General features: G+C 39.7%; 1 protein-coding gene across 1 annotated transcript; it reads left to right on the top strand.

Annotated features, from left to right (window-relative positions):
- The first annotated feature begins 10,273 nt into the window (after positions 1–10,273).
- Positions 10,274–14,880, top strand: LOC146373454 (diablo IAP-binding mitochondrial protein-like). Its single transcript, XM_084951614.1, has 6 exons — positions 10,274–10,379; positions 10,789–10,921; positions 11,028–11,150; positions 13,673–13,783; positions 13,939–14,035; positions 14,388–14,880. Exons 1-6 carry the CDS (start codon positions 10,336–10,338, stop codon positions 14,591–14,593), a joined length of 714 nt encoding a protein of 237 aa, XP_084807740.1. The 5' UTR covers positions 10,274–10,335; the 3' UTR covers positions 14,594–14,880.
- Positions 14,881–15,292: the final 412 nt, after the last annotated feature.

The following is a 15,292-nucleotide window of genomic DNA, read 5'->3' as shown; positions in this document are numbered from 1 at the left end:
TGAGCAAAGGTATGACCTTTGACCCAGACACCCTTTTTTCCTGAGAGAGCTCAGTGGTTGCATCGTTAAATGGTGCTAGGACAACCAGACACTCTGAAATTATACCAAATTCCTCAGATGAAACAGGTGGGATGTCTGTTGTGAGACATCCCACCTGAGTTGAGGCTTCCTTAATTGTCCCTGCACCACTGAAAGCCTCTCCTTACAAAATACAATTAAAAAAGCATACATTAGATTGTCAAGGGAGAAGAACTATACACTTAAGTAGCATTAAAGAAACTGTAATTAAGCCACTTAAGAACTTACCTTTGCACTGGTACTGCTCCTGAAATATCCCACGATCTTCCTGGACTTGGCTCGGATGTCAGAGACCTCAGGGGTCTGGTCAAGGGCCTTCTTCACCACTAAGTTCAGGGTGTGAGCTATGCATATGGCATGTTTGGGTCGTAGCTCCCTTGCACAAGCCCCCATATTGGCAGCCCCATCTGTTACTAGGCATGTGACTGTCAGTAATAGCCCATTCTGTCATGAGTGAGCCTTTCACTTGTGCAATATTTTCTGCAGTGTGTGCATTAGGAAAATATTGCACTCCTAAAACAACAGTGTTTAATGTGCTGGACTCATCAACAAAATGGCAGGTGACTGCAAGATAGGCCTCTGTGTTGATGGAGGTCCACATATCTGATGTCAGACTCACAGCTGCTGCCTTCTCAATGCTGGCCTTAGCTTTCTCCTTCATCTCCTGGTACCTGGCCTCCACCTTGAATTTCAGGGCCTAAAGGAAAGAAAACATTTTGTTTAAAAGTACGACGTGGCTGTGAAGCAGTGTGTAGCTAGGCTAAAGTTCGAACCACTTCCTGAACCAGTCATGTGGTACAGCCGGGCAGCGAGGCTTCGGACGTCATTATTTTCAGCTCCTCCCATAAATGAAGCAAGCCTCGTTACGTGCATCATGGAAACGCCCCCTCAATTACTCAACACAAGCTTTGAAGCCTCTATACAGAACGTCACATCACTACTCAGCACCATCCAGTGACAGCAGACAGATCATCTAACATGTTAACTGCAAAAACAGATGAAAACAGTACAAAGGGTCAAGTACCACATGTGCTGTCAGTGAAAGCTGCAGCTGTTTTCATTGATACATTTAAAGACAAAAAGTCAAAGGATTAATCACTCATGTAACTGTGTCACTAAATATCAGCATTAACAGTACCTTAGTTTAGTGTTTCAGAAAGCTGCTGATCTCAGACCTGCACAGGTTCTGTTTTAAACACTGAATGTACTCATGCATGAAGACCACATGAGATTTTCTCTGATACAATTAAATAAAACCTGATCAAGGTCAAAGGTCGTCACTTGTATGTTGAACTAAAAACTTCTGATCTGGAATTATTTCAGTTTTCTGCCAATAGTGTGTTATTTACCATAAAGTAATTCAGAGTCAATCATACCAGAGTAACCAGAGAACATAATATTAAATATATAACTTTCTACAGGACTGAGTATAATATCTTTATGTAAAAATCCAGAGCCTCTGAGGATTATCCGGGTATTTATAACATCACACAAACCAAAGGTCTCCATCACAGTGTTCATGAAATGCTGGGTGTATCCATCTTCTGGGGCAGGCCTATGGAGGAGTGCTGAAGATTTTCCTGTGAGGGAGCTGCTGGTGAAGATCATGAGTCCTGCTTGATCAATGCGATGAGCTTCAATCTTCCTAGTGTTAAATTATGCCTCTCTCAGTCAGTAAACAGAACATCTGGCACAGGACAGCTGTGATGAAAGAAAGGGAAGATGTTTCTCCAAATCTTTGGACCCAGGAAACCCGGCTTGGTCCTCACTAGTTTCTCCCCAGCGTGAATGAAGCTGTTGATAATAATGTGGAATCTGTTATTAAATGAAAAGAACAAATTAAAATTACACTACTATGAAACCTTCTGCTGCTGTCTTTATTTAAAGTTTCCATGTTAGCAGGCTGTGGAGTGCTCTGTCAGTGTAATTGATCTAAAAGTGTTTAAGTCTTCAGTCTTATGTTAAAATCTCAAAGGACAGCATTAAATTTTTGATATTAACAGTAACTCTGGGCCTCTGTGGATTGGGCAGCTGATCTAATCTCTGTCTAAAACTGGATAACAAAAACTAAGGAGTGCTGAATCATTCATTAATACAGACTATTAGAGTAACAGGTGTGTAGCATCGCTAACTAGCTAGCAACAAGCCTCCAATACATTGTATATGCTAGCGGCTAATCTAGCAAACTAATTAACAACAGAGTGATTTTAGATGTTGTAGAACTATAAGATGATAAGCTGTGTGGTTTTTTTTGTTTTGTTTTTTTGATAATTGTGACATGGCTGTATTTACCTTAATTGAACGAGTCGTCAGTCGTGGTAAACCCATCAGCAGATAAAGGAGCAGCCGGACTACGTAAAAAGTGTAGGGGACGTGTTCGAGGTCACGTCCAGCGGGTGTGTGTGGACGGGAGCGTCACACAGACGCTCCACCTCAAGTCGCTACTGTGCAGACTCTGGCTCCAAAAGTGCAACATGGCTGCGTCGACAAGCGGGATATTTTGGCTTCATTTTTGTACAATGGGATGAAGTGCTGTAGTGTCGTCCATGTTTTCTACAGTCATTGGCTGGGACCTGACAACAGCACCACCTGAAGGAGGCTTCTCTCTCTCTGATAGCTTGTGTTCTGACACCTGAGACCTGACTTTTGAGACCTGACACCTGAGACATGACAACTGACACATGATACCTGACAACTGACACCTGAGACCTGATACCTGACACCTGATACCGGACAGCTTTTTTCCTCAGACCTGAGGATGTCCTAAAATGTACACCGTACTGGAGATAGACAGATGAATTGGTGCTGCAGCTGCAGTGATCCGGACGCTGTACCAGTCCCTCTTGGTGAAGAGACAGCTGAGTGTAAAATGGTAAATGGCCTGTATTTGTTTAGCGCTTTACTTAGTCCCTAAGGACCCCAAAGCACTTTACACTACATTCAGTCATCCACCCAGTCACACACACATTCACACACTGCTGATGGCAAGCTACATTGTAGCCACAGCTTCCCTGGGGCGCACTGACAGAGGCAAGGCTGCCGGACACTGGCGCCACCAGGCCCTCTGACCACCACCAGTAGGCAACGGGTGAAGTGTCTTGCCCAAGGACACAACGACCGAGACTGTCGGAGCCAGGGCTCGAACCGGCAATCTTCCGATTACAAGGCGAACTGCCAACTCTTGAGCCTCGATGCAAGAAAAGCTCTCAATTTAAAAGTTGGTCTACATCCTTTATTCTCCCATTTGGGTAGTGACTAAAAGAACGAGATTGCAGATGCGAGAAGTGGAAATGAGCTTTCTCCAAAGGGTGGCTGGCATTTGACTAGGAGGCCTCCTGGGTGAAGTGTTCCAGGTATGTCCCTGAAATAGTTTCTGTTAATTGATGCAAATGTGTTACTTTTTATTTTTTACCCTGGATGTTTTGTCAAATTTCCTTTAAGTCAGACTGAACTGCATTATTTTGAGTGGCAGTAGTACTTTTGTAGAAAACGTTTGAAAGTCCGCAGCTCGTTGGTCAAGATCAGGGTCAACATTTTTGCATTGCTTTGAAAAGTATTAAAAATGTTAAAATATGAGGAAAAAACATAACAGTATAAAAAAATATATTTTATAGTCATTTTCTGTTATTGGTTTGTTGAATACATAATTTTTTTTCAAAGTCAAAAAAGTGTCCAGGTGAGTAAACATGTTTGCAAACACCATGAAAAATGAGTTGGTAACATTTCAATTACACTGTTTGTTTGTTTTGATTTTTCTTCTCTAAAGAAAAATAAAAACTGTCAGAAATCACAATCACAAATCTTGACAGAAATATTGTTTCATGATTTCATAATTCATACATGAAACAGTTTAAATATAAAACAGCAGTTTTTTTTTTTTGTTTTTTTTTTGTTTTTTTTATGACATTTGAGTGTTGGAATCATTATATCCACATATGTCAGGAAAATGAAACTTTGCTTAGTTTTAAAACATTGCCAAATTACTGCTCAAAGTTTGACCTGCTCATCAGTTTGATGTCATGGGGGAGTTCCAGGTTGTTTGTCATCAGCTGATGTTTTCTTTAATGCAGTCATAATGATGATAATTAGCCAGTTGACTTTATCCCTTTGTGTAATAATAATAACCTCCACTGAAACTAATTAAAAGTGATCATTAATGGGATCATTAATTATTTAAAGACTGCTCTGTTGACTGGCGGTTAATGACAACACATGCAATAGCAGGTAAACAACAGAAGGTTAAAGTTACTGGGGAAAAAATGGTCAACAAAACTTAAATTGAAATTACTTATATTAATGTTAAGATATATTCCTGACTGCTAAATGAGTTTGAAGGTGTGGAGAAATAATCTAATGCTTATATGACAGGATCTATTGCAAAATGTAGGTGTGCAATATCTTTCACACCTTCCTATCTTCATATGACCTTTTAATTTGTTTAATTTGCATCCGTGGACCCTGATCATTTGTGAAGTACAAAAGTTAGTTACATTAAACTTCCAGTGCAGAAAAGTAAATAAGTGGTATTTAAAAATGCAGTCAAACATTTTTTCATACCCACCCCAAGAGCTATAATCAAAGAGAATTTTTTTTCTTTTTGTTCACCATAACTTTTTTAAGCTAGCTTTCAGCATCGTAGCATTATATTGTGATATGTCATAGTTTCAATAAGAAAAATCCGCTAATTTAACATCTCTGTGCAGAAGAACAATCATTCATAACCTGATTTTATCTGATTTCTGAAAAGTCACTTGAGAAAAATTCAGAAACTGCATTTTGGCAAAACTTTAAATGGTCATATCACCATTTGGGATAGGTGGCTGGTCAAAGCAAAAGGTATCCTTATTAGTTTCCCTTTTTTTTTATTCCAGGTCCATGTTTTAGGCATGAGTATATGTCAAAATAATTTTTGAATCATCAAATTTCGCTGAATACAGTTTTATCATTAGAAGCCACTGAAATCAAGACAAAGAAGCTCCTAACCATACATGGAGTGCTTCATCCCAAATCCAGCACCTTGAGACAGTACAAAGCAGACGGAAGGAGGGCAAGGACTAGTGAGATTCAGAACCACCATCCAGGATAAAACAACAAAGATCCATTAGTACATCAGGAAGATAGTTACAACTGATCATGTGCTTAGTGAATACGTTAGGCAGCAGAAACCTGAGCAAGAAGAGAAACCATCATGGAAGGATGGGCCCCTGCATGACAGATAGAAGAAGTGAGAAATATATTATTGATATATAATATACATAATATAATGTTGAGAAATCCTACCTGAAAGACAGCACAGAGGCATTAATCATGGCAGCACGGGAACAAGGTCTTAGCACAAGATCTAAAGAGGCCGGGGTCTGCTATACCAGGCAAGAAGCCAGGTGCAGGCTCTGCAAAGATGCCTCTGAGATAGTCCAGCACATAACAGCTGCAAGATGTTAGCATCCAGGCCATACATGAATGCCATGACCAAGTAGCTGGCATATACAGGAACACCTGTGGTAAGTATGGTCTGGAAGTCCCGAGGACAACATCAGGAAGATGCGAAGCTTGAGAAATACCAAGCACTGAGAGAGGACCTTGAGAAGATGTGGAAGGTGAAGGCAACAGTGGTCTCCATGGTAACAGAGCAATGACCCTCAAATAGGCTTCAGCAGATGCCAACGATGCCATTCAAAATCTCTGCCCAGAAGAGAACAGTCCTAGGAACAACACAGATAAACATGCAGAACCCTCAAGCTCCCGGGCCTCTGAAAAATGACCTGAACTAAAAGGATAAAGACTATTAACAAATATTAAGACATTCTTGTGATTCTTCAGTATGTTGGAACAGTGAAATTTGCAAGAGCCATCTAAGAGCATGGCTTTGCACAACACTCACTTTGTTATTTACACAATCTACAATTAAAAATAAAAATAATCCTGCTTTCTATTTAAAAAAAGACAATCCAATCCAACTTTATTTATAAAGCACTTTAAAATAGCCAGCACAGCACGTACAGTAAGTAAGTTAAGAACAGCCAAAAAATAAAACACAAATACATAAAATTACATTTGAAACAGCCCTATATTAAAAAAAAAAACATAAAACAACATAGAATAAACTAATAAAAAATAAACTAAAAAACAACATCTCACAAGGTGTCAAAGGCCAGCATCGCACTAAAATCAGCATCATCAGCTCACTACAACCAACTAAAAAAAACAACAACAACATCTTACATGGTGTCAAAGGCCATTGGTGAAGAGATGGGTTTTCAGAAGTGATTTAAACACAGGCAGAGAAGAGGCCTGTCTAATCTATAAAGGCAGATCATTCCACAGTTTTGGAGCTGCTACAGTAAAAGCACAATCTCTTCTAAGTTTACGCTCAGTCCTGGGTACATTCAGGAAACAGCTGACCTGAGAGAGCAGGTGGGTGTATAAGGCTGTAGCAGGTCAGAGAGATAAGATGAGGCAAGGCCATGGAGGGCTTTAAAAGCAAAGAATTTTAAAATGAATCCTAAAAGGAATGGGCAGCTAGTGAAGTGAAGCTTCACAGGGGAAATGTGCTCAAACGTTCGAGTGCCAGCTAAAAGACGGGCCGCAGCATTTTGCACCCTCTGTAGATAAGCAATGTATGACGCACTGATCCCTATATAAAGTGCATTATAGTAATCCAGCCGAGTGCTAACAATGGCGTGGATAACTTTCTCAAAGTGCTGCTTTCAAATAATTGGCTTTATTTTAGCCAACTGCCTGAGCTGAAAGAAGCTTGATTTTACGATTGCCTTAATCTGACTGTGAAGCTTCAGTTCAGAATCCACTTTGACCCCCAGGTTTGTGACAGTTGGCTTATTATATTGGGCCAAGGAATCTAAATACACATTGGGGGTCTCAGTGGGACTACCAAAAACCATCACCTCAGTCATTTTGTCAATGAATTTTAAAAAGATAAGAGACATCCAAGCCTTAATGTCATCAAGTCACTGAAGTAATGGCTTTATGGAATAAGTGCCTTTTTTCTTTAGAGGGACATAGATCTGACAGTCATCAGCATAAACGTGAAATGCAATGCTGTGTTTTCTCAGTATAAAACTAAGAGGGAGCAGATACAAAGAAAAGAGGAGGGTGCCTAGAACTGAGCCCTGTAGGACACCACAAAAGAGAGGAGCGGGGGACGACACATGGTCACAGAGACTGACACAAAAAGTTTGCTCTGCCAAGTAGGACTTGAACCACTCCAGTGCTGTGCCCCTAATGCTGTTCCTACTGTTCCAAACTAGAGAGTAAAATGGCATGATCCAGTGTATCAAACGCAGCTGTCAAATCTAAAAGCACAAGAACAACACAGTGGCTAGCGTCAGTAGCTAAAAATATGTCATTAAAAACGTTTAAAAGGGCTGATTCAGTGATATGTAAGGATTTAAAACCGGATTGGAAAACCTCTAAACATTTTGCTTTTCCAGAAAGGTCATTAATTGGCTGTGAACTCTCTTTTCAAGAATTTTCTAAAGAAAAGGTAGTTTGGAGATAGGCCTGTAATTTGCAAGAACCTAGGATCAAGAGCAGGTTTTTTAGTCAGGGGTTTGACAACAGCATGTTTAAAATCTTTAGGGACTACACCTGACAACAAACTGTGGTTTACCAGCTCAAGAACCAACTGTTGGTAACACCTCTTTTAAGAGTCAAGGAGGGACAGCATCATTTGGAGACCCCGCAGGCTTCAAATGACTCTCCTTTAAAGAGGACAGAGGCCATGTCCACACTAACGCATCGTTTTCTCTCTGTTTTGGTCTCCCGTCCACACTGAGACGGCGTTTTGAAAACGCTCTGGAAAATGCATACATTTAAAGCGGAGCTGTCCCGTCACAGTGTGGACACTCGAAAACGCAGACTTTCTAAAACGATGACGCATCTTAGTCATGTGATGCAGTCACGTGACCAATTAAACAAAGATAGCGGAGGGCATTATACAGCAGTTGTTTTGATTGCTCTCAATTTTGACAGCCCTAAAAAGATTAATATCAGTTTGTACATGCTCCAGATGGCTTTTCTTCAAATTCTTTAATTCTCACTCGCTTTTACGCATGCGCAGGACTGGAACGTAAGCGTTTTGGGCCGTTTCAATGTGGACGCACGTGTGGACACGGAGCGTTTTCAGACGAAAAACACAGTTTTCAAATCTATCCGGGCTAGTGTGGACATAGTCAGTGTCACCGGCTCAAACCTGTCAAAGACAGCAGAGCAGGAAGCAGAGACTGTGGGGTCGTGAGCAGAAGGAGAGATTTGAGCCCTGGTGGAGGAGACCTTCTCAATAAAAAAGTGTAAAAAGATTTTCACAGGCTACAGGCAAGGGCTCGATACAGTCAGTATGTGGTGCACTAAGAACAGAGTTAATGGTCTGTTATTAAAACATGCGAGTTGTGACATTTTGACAGATTAATGTCAGAGAAGTGTTTACTTTTGGTACCTTTTACACTTTTTTGATACTGACTCCAACAGTCCTTTAGCATCTGTAATGACACTTGTAGTTTGTCCTTTCTCCATATGCGCTCAGCTCACGGCACTCGCGTCTGACAGCTCGGGTCATGTTGTTCAGCCAGGGCTCAGATTTAGTTTTAGGCAGCCTGGTTTTTAATGGAGCCACAGTACCCAAAGCAGTCCCGCAGGTGGAATAAAACCAAGAGCTCAGTTCCTCAGTCTGGGTGCATAAAAACTCCAGGATTTTATAGCTCTGGTTAAAAACTCATGAAAACTGCTCAGCAGTGGAGGAGTTAAAAATGTGACAGCGCTGAGCAGCAGTACGAGGTTTAACTGAGGTACAGGCAAGAGGAACTACAAACATCACACTACTATGGTCAGAAAACACAGGATCTGTTAAAAACAGAAAAACCATGAGATAAAACAAGATCCAGTGTGTCCACGTTCATGTGTGGGACCGGTCACACATTGCACCAAATTAAAAGAATTGATGAGGTTTAAAATGCCCTTTGCCATGGGCATGTCAGGGCAACACACATGAATATTTAGGAAAAAAGACACACAGGAAGGAATTTCAAATGCATGCATGAGGTGCAAAAATGTGCCAAAAAGACCATAACACTTCTGTTTTTTTTTTCCTACTTTTAGTTTGGGTGTCTTTTTCTAAGGGCCTTTAACTTGTCTGCCTGTCTGTCCATTTGATTTTGATATGCACTGTTTATATATATATATATATATATATATATATATATAAACAGTGCATATCAAACATATATAAACAGTGCTTGTAGCTCTTTAACCACAGGGGGGCGACCTTGTGTGTCTTTGCAGAGCTTTCACTTCATTGTTAGATTAATTTACAGGTACAAGATTGTCCAACACAAGGCACATTCAGGCCTTGTAGAAATTGATATGAAAGCTTTGACAGTTACACAGAAATACCATGGGTGAACACTCCAATTTTAGTATTAGCAGCAGCCATTAATACCATTTAGTCAGAAATCAGAAAGCTGTAATACACTGTTTCAGGGTTTAAACATTGGGGGGGGGGGGGGGGTAAAGAATCAGTCATTGATGTGTGCAACCCAGAGAAGTGCTCACAATCTTAAAGGCCTTTCAAGAGAACAAAGATAATTTTTTTTCTTTTCTTCTTTACATCAAAAGCTATAAAAGGGCAGTTTAAGCAGACCTGATCATACAGAACTGGATATTTGGAGCACTTGACACATAGGAATATGATATTTCCATGAATACCTGCGTCTAATGAAGTCAAGAGTAATATCAAGAGTAAACGTCATGAGTATTGTATATATTAAACTCCTAGAAGAACAAGTCTCTTTGTATCTTTTGATTTTACTGAAGAATTTCCATATCCAACAGTCATACATCATAACATCATATCTTCATCATCATATCTTCATTTTTATTATTAGTTTTTATACTGTGGCAACCCCAATGCAATAACAGCCTAATGTTACGCAAAGTGTAAGATAATGAAGATATAAATTCAAAAAATGCACAAATATGCTCCCAGTGCTTTGTTGCACCCTTGTAGTTTGGATCCTGCTGGCATAGTTCGCATGAGTGAGTACAGAAATGATTTGTATTCTCACAGCAGTAAGTAGTCTAGTCATTATACTGATAGAAAATGTTTTCCGTTTTATTAGATATCCTTTAAAAAGAACAGCGTTATAAATGGATAAATGAATATAGAAATGCACCCTGTATTGTCTGTCCCTCCTCGGCTTCCGTTGGAGCCCTTTGCTCGATGCGTTGTAATTGCGGCCGATCAATATGGCCGCGCTTAGGAAGGGAGCAGTGTATCTCCGTTTCGTCAGGTAAGGCATTAAGGTTGAATAAACATACGTACTGATTTTGTCATCAGGTCGATTTATCCTAGGCTGAACTGACTTTTGAAAAGAAAATCCTTTAGTGTAGGAAAATGATTTTTTGTTCGATATCGCGGTTAACAATGGCAACGGGAAGTTATGAGTCTTAAAGTCATAACTCATCTACGCTTAAATGAGCGTTGTTTTTGTGACTCAATAAAAATGTTAAAAAATGACATTCATTTGTAAATCAGCTTCACTTTTGTTTAAATTTTTTTTATTTGGTTTTTGTTTGTTTGTTTTCTCCCTCGTTGGGCTTTTTGAGCTTTGGTACCTGACCGACTGGTAAAAACGTCATGGATTTCACTGGAATTCTCAGCCTGAAACTGAAAGTATTTATTTTTTGTTGTTTTATCAGGAGTTCCGGTGGTGTCCTGTTGAGCAGCAGAAAGCCTGCAGTCAGTAAACTGGGAAAATGGAGAAATATTCTATACACAGGTGTAGCGTCGTTAGCTGTGGGCGGTGGGCTGTGTGCTGTACCTTTCAAACAGGTGAGTCGGCCTCCCTGCCCCGGCAGTTGTTACAAACTTCACAGCAGTATATATCCTCTACTACCTGACCTACTTTACATGTTTATGTTCTGTGTCTTTGCTGCAGGTTGAACCCCTTTCTCATGACTCCCTAATCAAAAGAGCAGCCTCTCTGGCGACCGACAGCTCAAGCACTTTTCTCTCTCAGACCAGTCTAGCACTAATAGATGCCATCACAGAGTACGCCAAAGTAAGTCTGGCTCTTATGGGAAACTTTCTGTCCAATTAGTAAAATCTAGTCCAAGTTCATGTTTATTGTAGCATTTTTACCATCACAGTTGATGGGAATTTATCTCGATGGGCTCACATATACTGCAAGAAACATCCAACAACACACAACTCTGCACAACATGGTATAAAAATACAAGTTCATGCTATAGATCACCCCATAAAAAACTCCACTGGATCAGTTTTCTTTAAAATGACTTTAGTGGATCAACAGTCCACAGTGCAAGAGGATCATTTAATATACAGCTTAATATATAACTTTTAATTATTATATTTTTTATTGCTATTATAATAAAGATAATAGTATAAATTTCAGTGCATAATACGTTCAGATTATATCATCACAGCTGGATGTAAATAAACTGAATTAATAAAAGGTTCAGTGCGTATTTAAGCTTGGGGGTAGGTAGTACTCCTGAAGTCTGATATTCTGCTACTATTACTCTTGTATCTTGTGCCTGATGGGAGAACATTGAACAGGTTATGTGAAAACTAGTACTACATTTTTCTACTAAAGTATATACTGATCAGCCACAAAATTACAGTTGAGTAGTACCTGCCCAAACAGTTTTCACCTGTTATGACATGGTCGCTCTGTGCCCATGCTCAAATCTTGGCAGCAGATCCTTTGGATCCTGTGTTCTGCATGGTGGTGTGGGCTCCATAGATCAGATCGTTCTAGCCCATCACCTAAAGATTATACTGTGATTGTAGGGGTTTGGAGGCATTATATTGTGTTTTTGCTAATGTTTATTTATTTGGTTTCTTGTGTGTGCCCCTTAATTTTTGCATTAAGTAAACATAATTCAGTTTGTGGCTCCATAATGTAGTACTTAGTATAACAAATTTGATTTAGCAGATTAAAGGATGCTGGTTCAATTCCATTTGAGGAATTCCCCTTTGGGGTTGTGAGAGGAGGGACATCCGGCGTAAAATTCAGCCAAATCACTACCTGCCTACCTGCTGTGATGAGCCCCTGCGAAAAGGCAGTAGCCAAAGTAGCTGCTTGTTCTTTTTCCGACAGAATGCCTTTCCTGTCTGTGGGAAACAGTAGCCCGATCATGCCTTGCTCAAAGCAGTAACATCATCACTCTGTCATCAGCAAAGCAGACAATCACATAATTCAGTATATAAACACCTGGTCCATAGACTCCTCAGTCTAACATCTTGTAAAGATTATTACTGCTGATGACACCCACTGGCAACTATACCTATCATCAAGCGTTGCACAGTTCTAAATAAGAATTAGTAGACTATCAGTAACTATGATCAATACATGTGTTCACGAAATCCTCAAAACATAGCAAGAAAAACTGGTATAAAAACAGCATGCTGTGACTGTTATGAACTGTGTGTTTCAGTAAATACTATTTTCGTTAACATAACCGAGGCTGTTTCAGTTGCTTAGTTCAGTGAGAGAAAAACAAGTAACAATGTCTAAATTTGTCATGTGTAACAAAAAAAACCAAAAAAAAATCTTTCAAAAATTAGTTTTTCAGCATTTTGGGGGAGTTAGTTTCTTTTTTGTCACATCCCCATGAAAAAATTGTTCACACAGCACACTTGTTTTTATTTATTATAAAAACAACACAGTGTCCTTGTAAATAAATGTCAGTAAACGACCTGTGGATCATGTGTCATGTCTGGAACAAATACATCAGTGAGGTATTTTTTTGACCTCTGCAGTGGCATCAATGCTTGCACTGTGGGTATAGCTGGGTTTCACTGTCAAAGAGTTCGCACAAACTATCTGCTGATTCTTTTGCTGTGGTTGCTGCTGACACTGATGATGATCATAATGACATATGTTTTTTGGGCGTTTAGTGTCATCAGGTTTGTTCAGCAGTGTGCTGATCAAACATAGAAGCACCAGAAAAGCCACTTGTGAAAAATGGCATGAAACGAACCACAACATCAGTTAGCTGTGGTCATATGATGTGGCTATTTTGAACCATGTTTCAGAGCAATGTACAGAATATCATGTAAGGCCAGTATCAAGTTTCCCATTCCCAGTGAGTACACATCATGCCTGTTCAAAAATCTGCTTATTAGCTTGATAAATAAAGGTTTATAAAATCACGAGTTTGCAGACTGCAGTGCTTATCCTGCTCAGTGCAACACATTAAACTCCATGTGAAAATGCCTCCAAATATCACTTTGTTCCAACACTTTCATGCTCTCAGATTGCATTATAAATCTAGCAACTGTTTAATCTTGCAGTTAAAACCATTAAAATAAAGTTTAATTTGTTTGAACATGTGCAGTGGAGAAATGGACAACAGTAAAGGGTGACTATGGAGCTGTTTAGGGATGAAGTGAAGAAAAAGACGGGGAAATTGTTGGTGTGACTTAAGATAATGTAAAGGATAAGGTGAAGTGGGGATAGATGTTCTGCTGTGGTGACCCCTGAAGTGTTCCTACTCTATAAAACTATGCAAAGTACTACTAAGTTGTTCTTTAATAAGCTCCTTGTCCTTATTCCAGGCTGTGCACACACTCATTGCCCTACAAAAACGATATCTGGATTCACTGGGAAAACTGACCCCAGCAGAGGAGGATTCAGTCTGGCAGGTGATCATTGGCCAGCGTGCAAAGGTCAGTCTGCATTGCTCTCTTCGGTTAGAAGTATTTAAAGAAAAACATCTCGTTTTGTTTTTTTGTTTTTTCATCATTCTTTGTAAATGTGACCACAGATTTGCAAACAGGTTGCTGTAGATCTGTTTGGGTCTTATTCTGATTTGTCCTGACAGGTTAATGACAGACAGGAAGACTGCAAGCATTTCGAGTCAACCTGGTTCAGTGCAATGAAGCTCTGTGAAGCAGCAGCTGAGGCGGCATACACATCAGGTGTGTTTTAAAAAAAAAAAAAAAAAAAAATCTGAGCTATTTGGCCTGTGTGGTACAACAGTCAGGTTGTAGTGTTGAGGCAAGTTCTCTTAGGGTTCATCTTTTTGAAGCTTTCTACATTGCCATTTGTGGTGGTTTCTGTTCAGGTGCTGACAGTGTTGCACCTTGATCGGTGTATGGATCATTTGCTGTCACTCTGCAGACGGAGAGGTTTTTGCATTTAAACAGAATGGAGATGATGGACAAGGAAGGCTGCCTAATGACTTTAGCTAATGTCTGAACTGGACAGGGTTGTTGTGTAAGTCTTTGAACACTGTGTTTGCATTTGTGTATTTTTTTTTTTTTTTTTCAGGGGCTGAGCATGCATCTGTAACCGCAAGGACGAACATTCAGTTGGCCCAGTCGCAAGTGGAGGAGGCACGAAAACTCTCAATAGATGCCGATAAGAAGTTGGCCGAGACTAAAGTAATGGAGGTTCAAAGGATGGCACAGTATGCCGCCTCCTTAGAGAATAATGAGGAGGAAGAGGTGCCTGAGGCTTATCTAAGAGAAGACTGAAACAAACAGCCACAAGTATCAGAAAACAATAACTTCTCATTATTCTTACACTGTCTTCTTTTATGATGTGTAATATATTTGGTTTGGTCAAACTGATGTGCTAACATCAACAAAAACTTCTGAAAAAGTGAAGGGTATCTATAATTCAGAGCTTCTTGGAAGAGTGTTTCTTTAATGGGTTTTTTTTTTTTTTTTTGGGTTACCAACAGTGAACGAACACAAATCATTTGTATTATGTCAAGATTTATTGCAATAAATACAAACATCCTGTGTAAACAAAATGCAAACTGTTTTTCGTGTTGTTGTTATGATGTTGATCCACAGAAAATGCGTTTATAATTTCTGCTAAAATTGGACAGGAGACCGTGTGTCCACTTTACATTGTTGCCAAACTCAATTGTTAGTGTTTCAAATGAGATGCACGAGTGCCAACTATGCAAACAAAATATCCTCTGTGGTCATTGTGAAAATATTCTGTTTTCTAAAATGACCAGAAGACACTTTGTAAACACAGTAAGTTTGCCCAGATGACTGACTGTCAAGCACCTTCTTTGCGCATTACAATAATTCTTGCATGTTTTGTTTTGTTGTCGCAGTTGAAATGTCTACAGATTCCCACCCGTATGTCCCTCTGAAGAAGTCTTTAAAAACGGCGTTAGCTTGCTTGTTATTTGTATCTCTTGTTTTCACTCAGCAGCT

The sequence above is a fragment of the Perissodus microlepis genome, chromosome 14 (assembly GCF_051167445.1).
Source record: "Perissodus microlepis isolate ML-2025 ecotype Zambia chromosome 14, ASM5116744v1, whole genome shotgun sequence".
Lineage (NCBI taxonomy): Eukaryota > Metazoa > Chordata > Actinopteri > Cichliformes > Cichlidae > Perissodus > Perissodus microlepis.
Note: the sequence above shows the minus strand (reverse complement) of the source record. Positions and strands in the feature narration are given on the sequence as shown.

Excerpts from the sequence above, each read along its gene's own strand:
- LOC146373454 (XM_084951614.1), top strand. The coding sequence starts at position 10,336 with ATGGCCGCGCTTAGGAAGGGAGCAGTGTATCTCCGTTTCGTCAG. Across the intron at positions 10,380-10,788 it reads GTGTATCTCCGTTTCGTCAG|GAGTTCCGGTGGTGTCCTGT; the intron begins GTAAGGCATTAA and ends TTGTTTTATCAG. Across the intron at positions 10,922-11,027 it reads GTGCTGTACCTTTCAAACAG|GTTGAACCCCTTTCTCATGA; the intron begins GTGAGTCGGCCT and ends TCTTTGCTGCAG.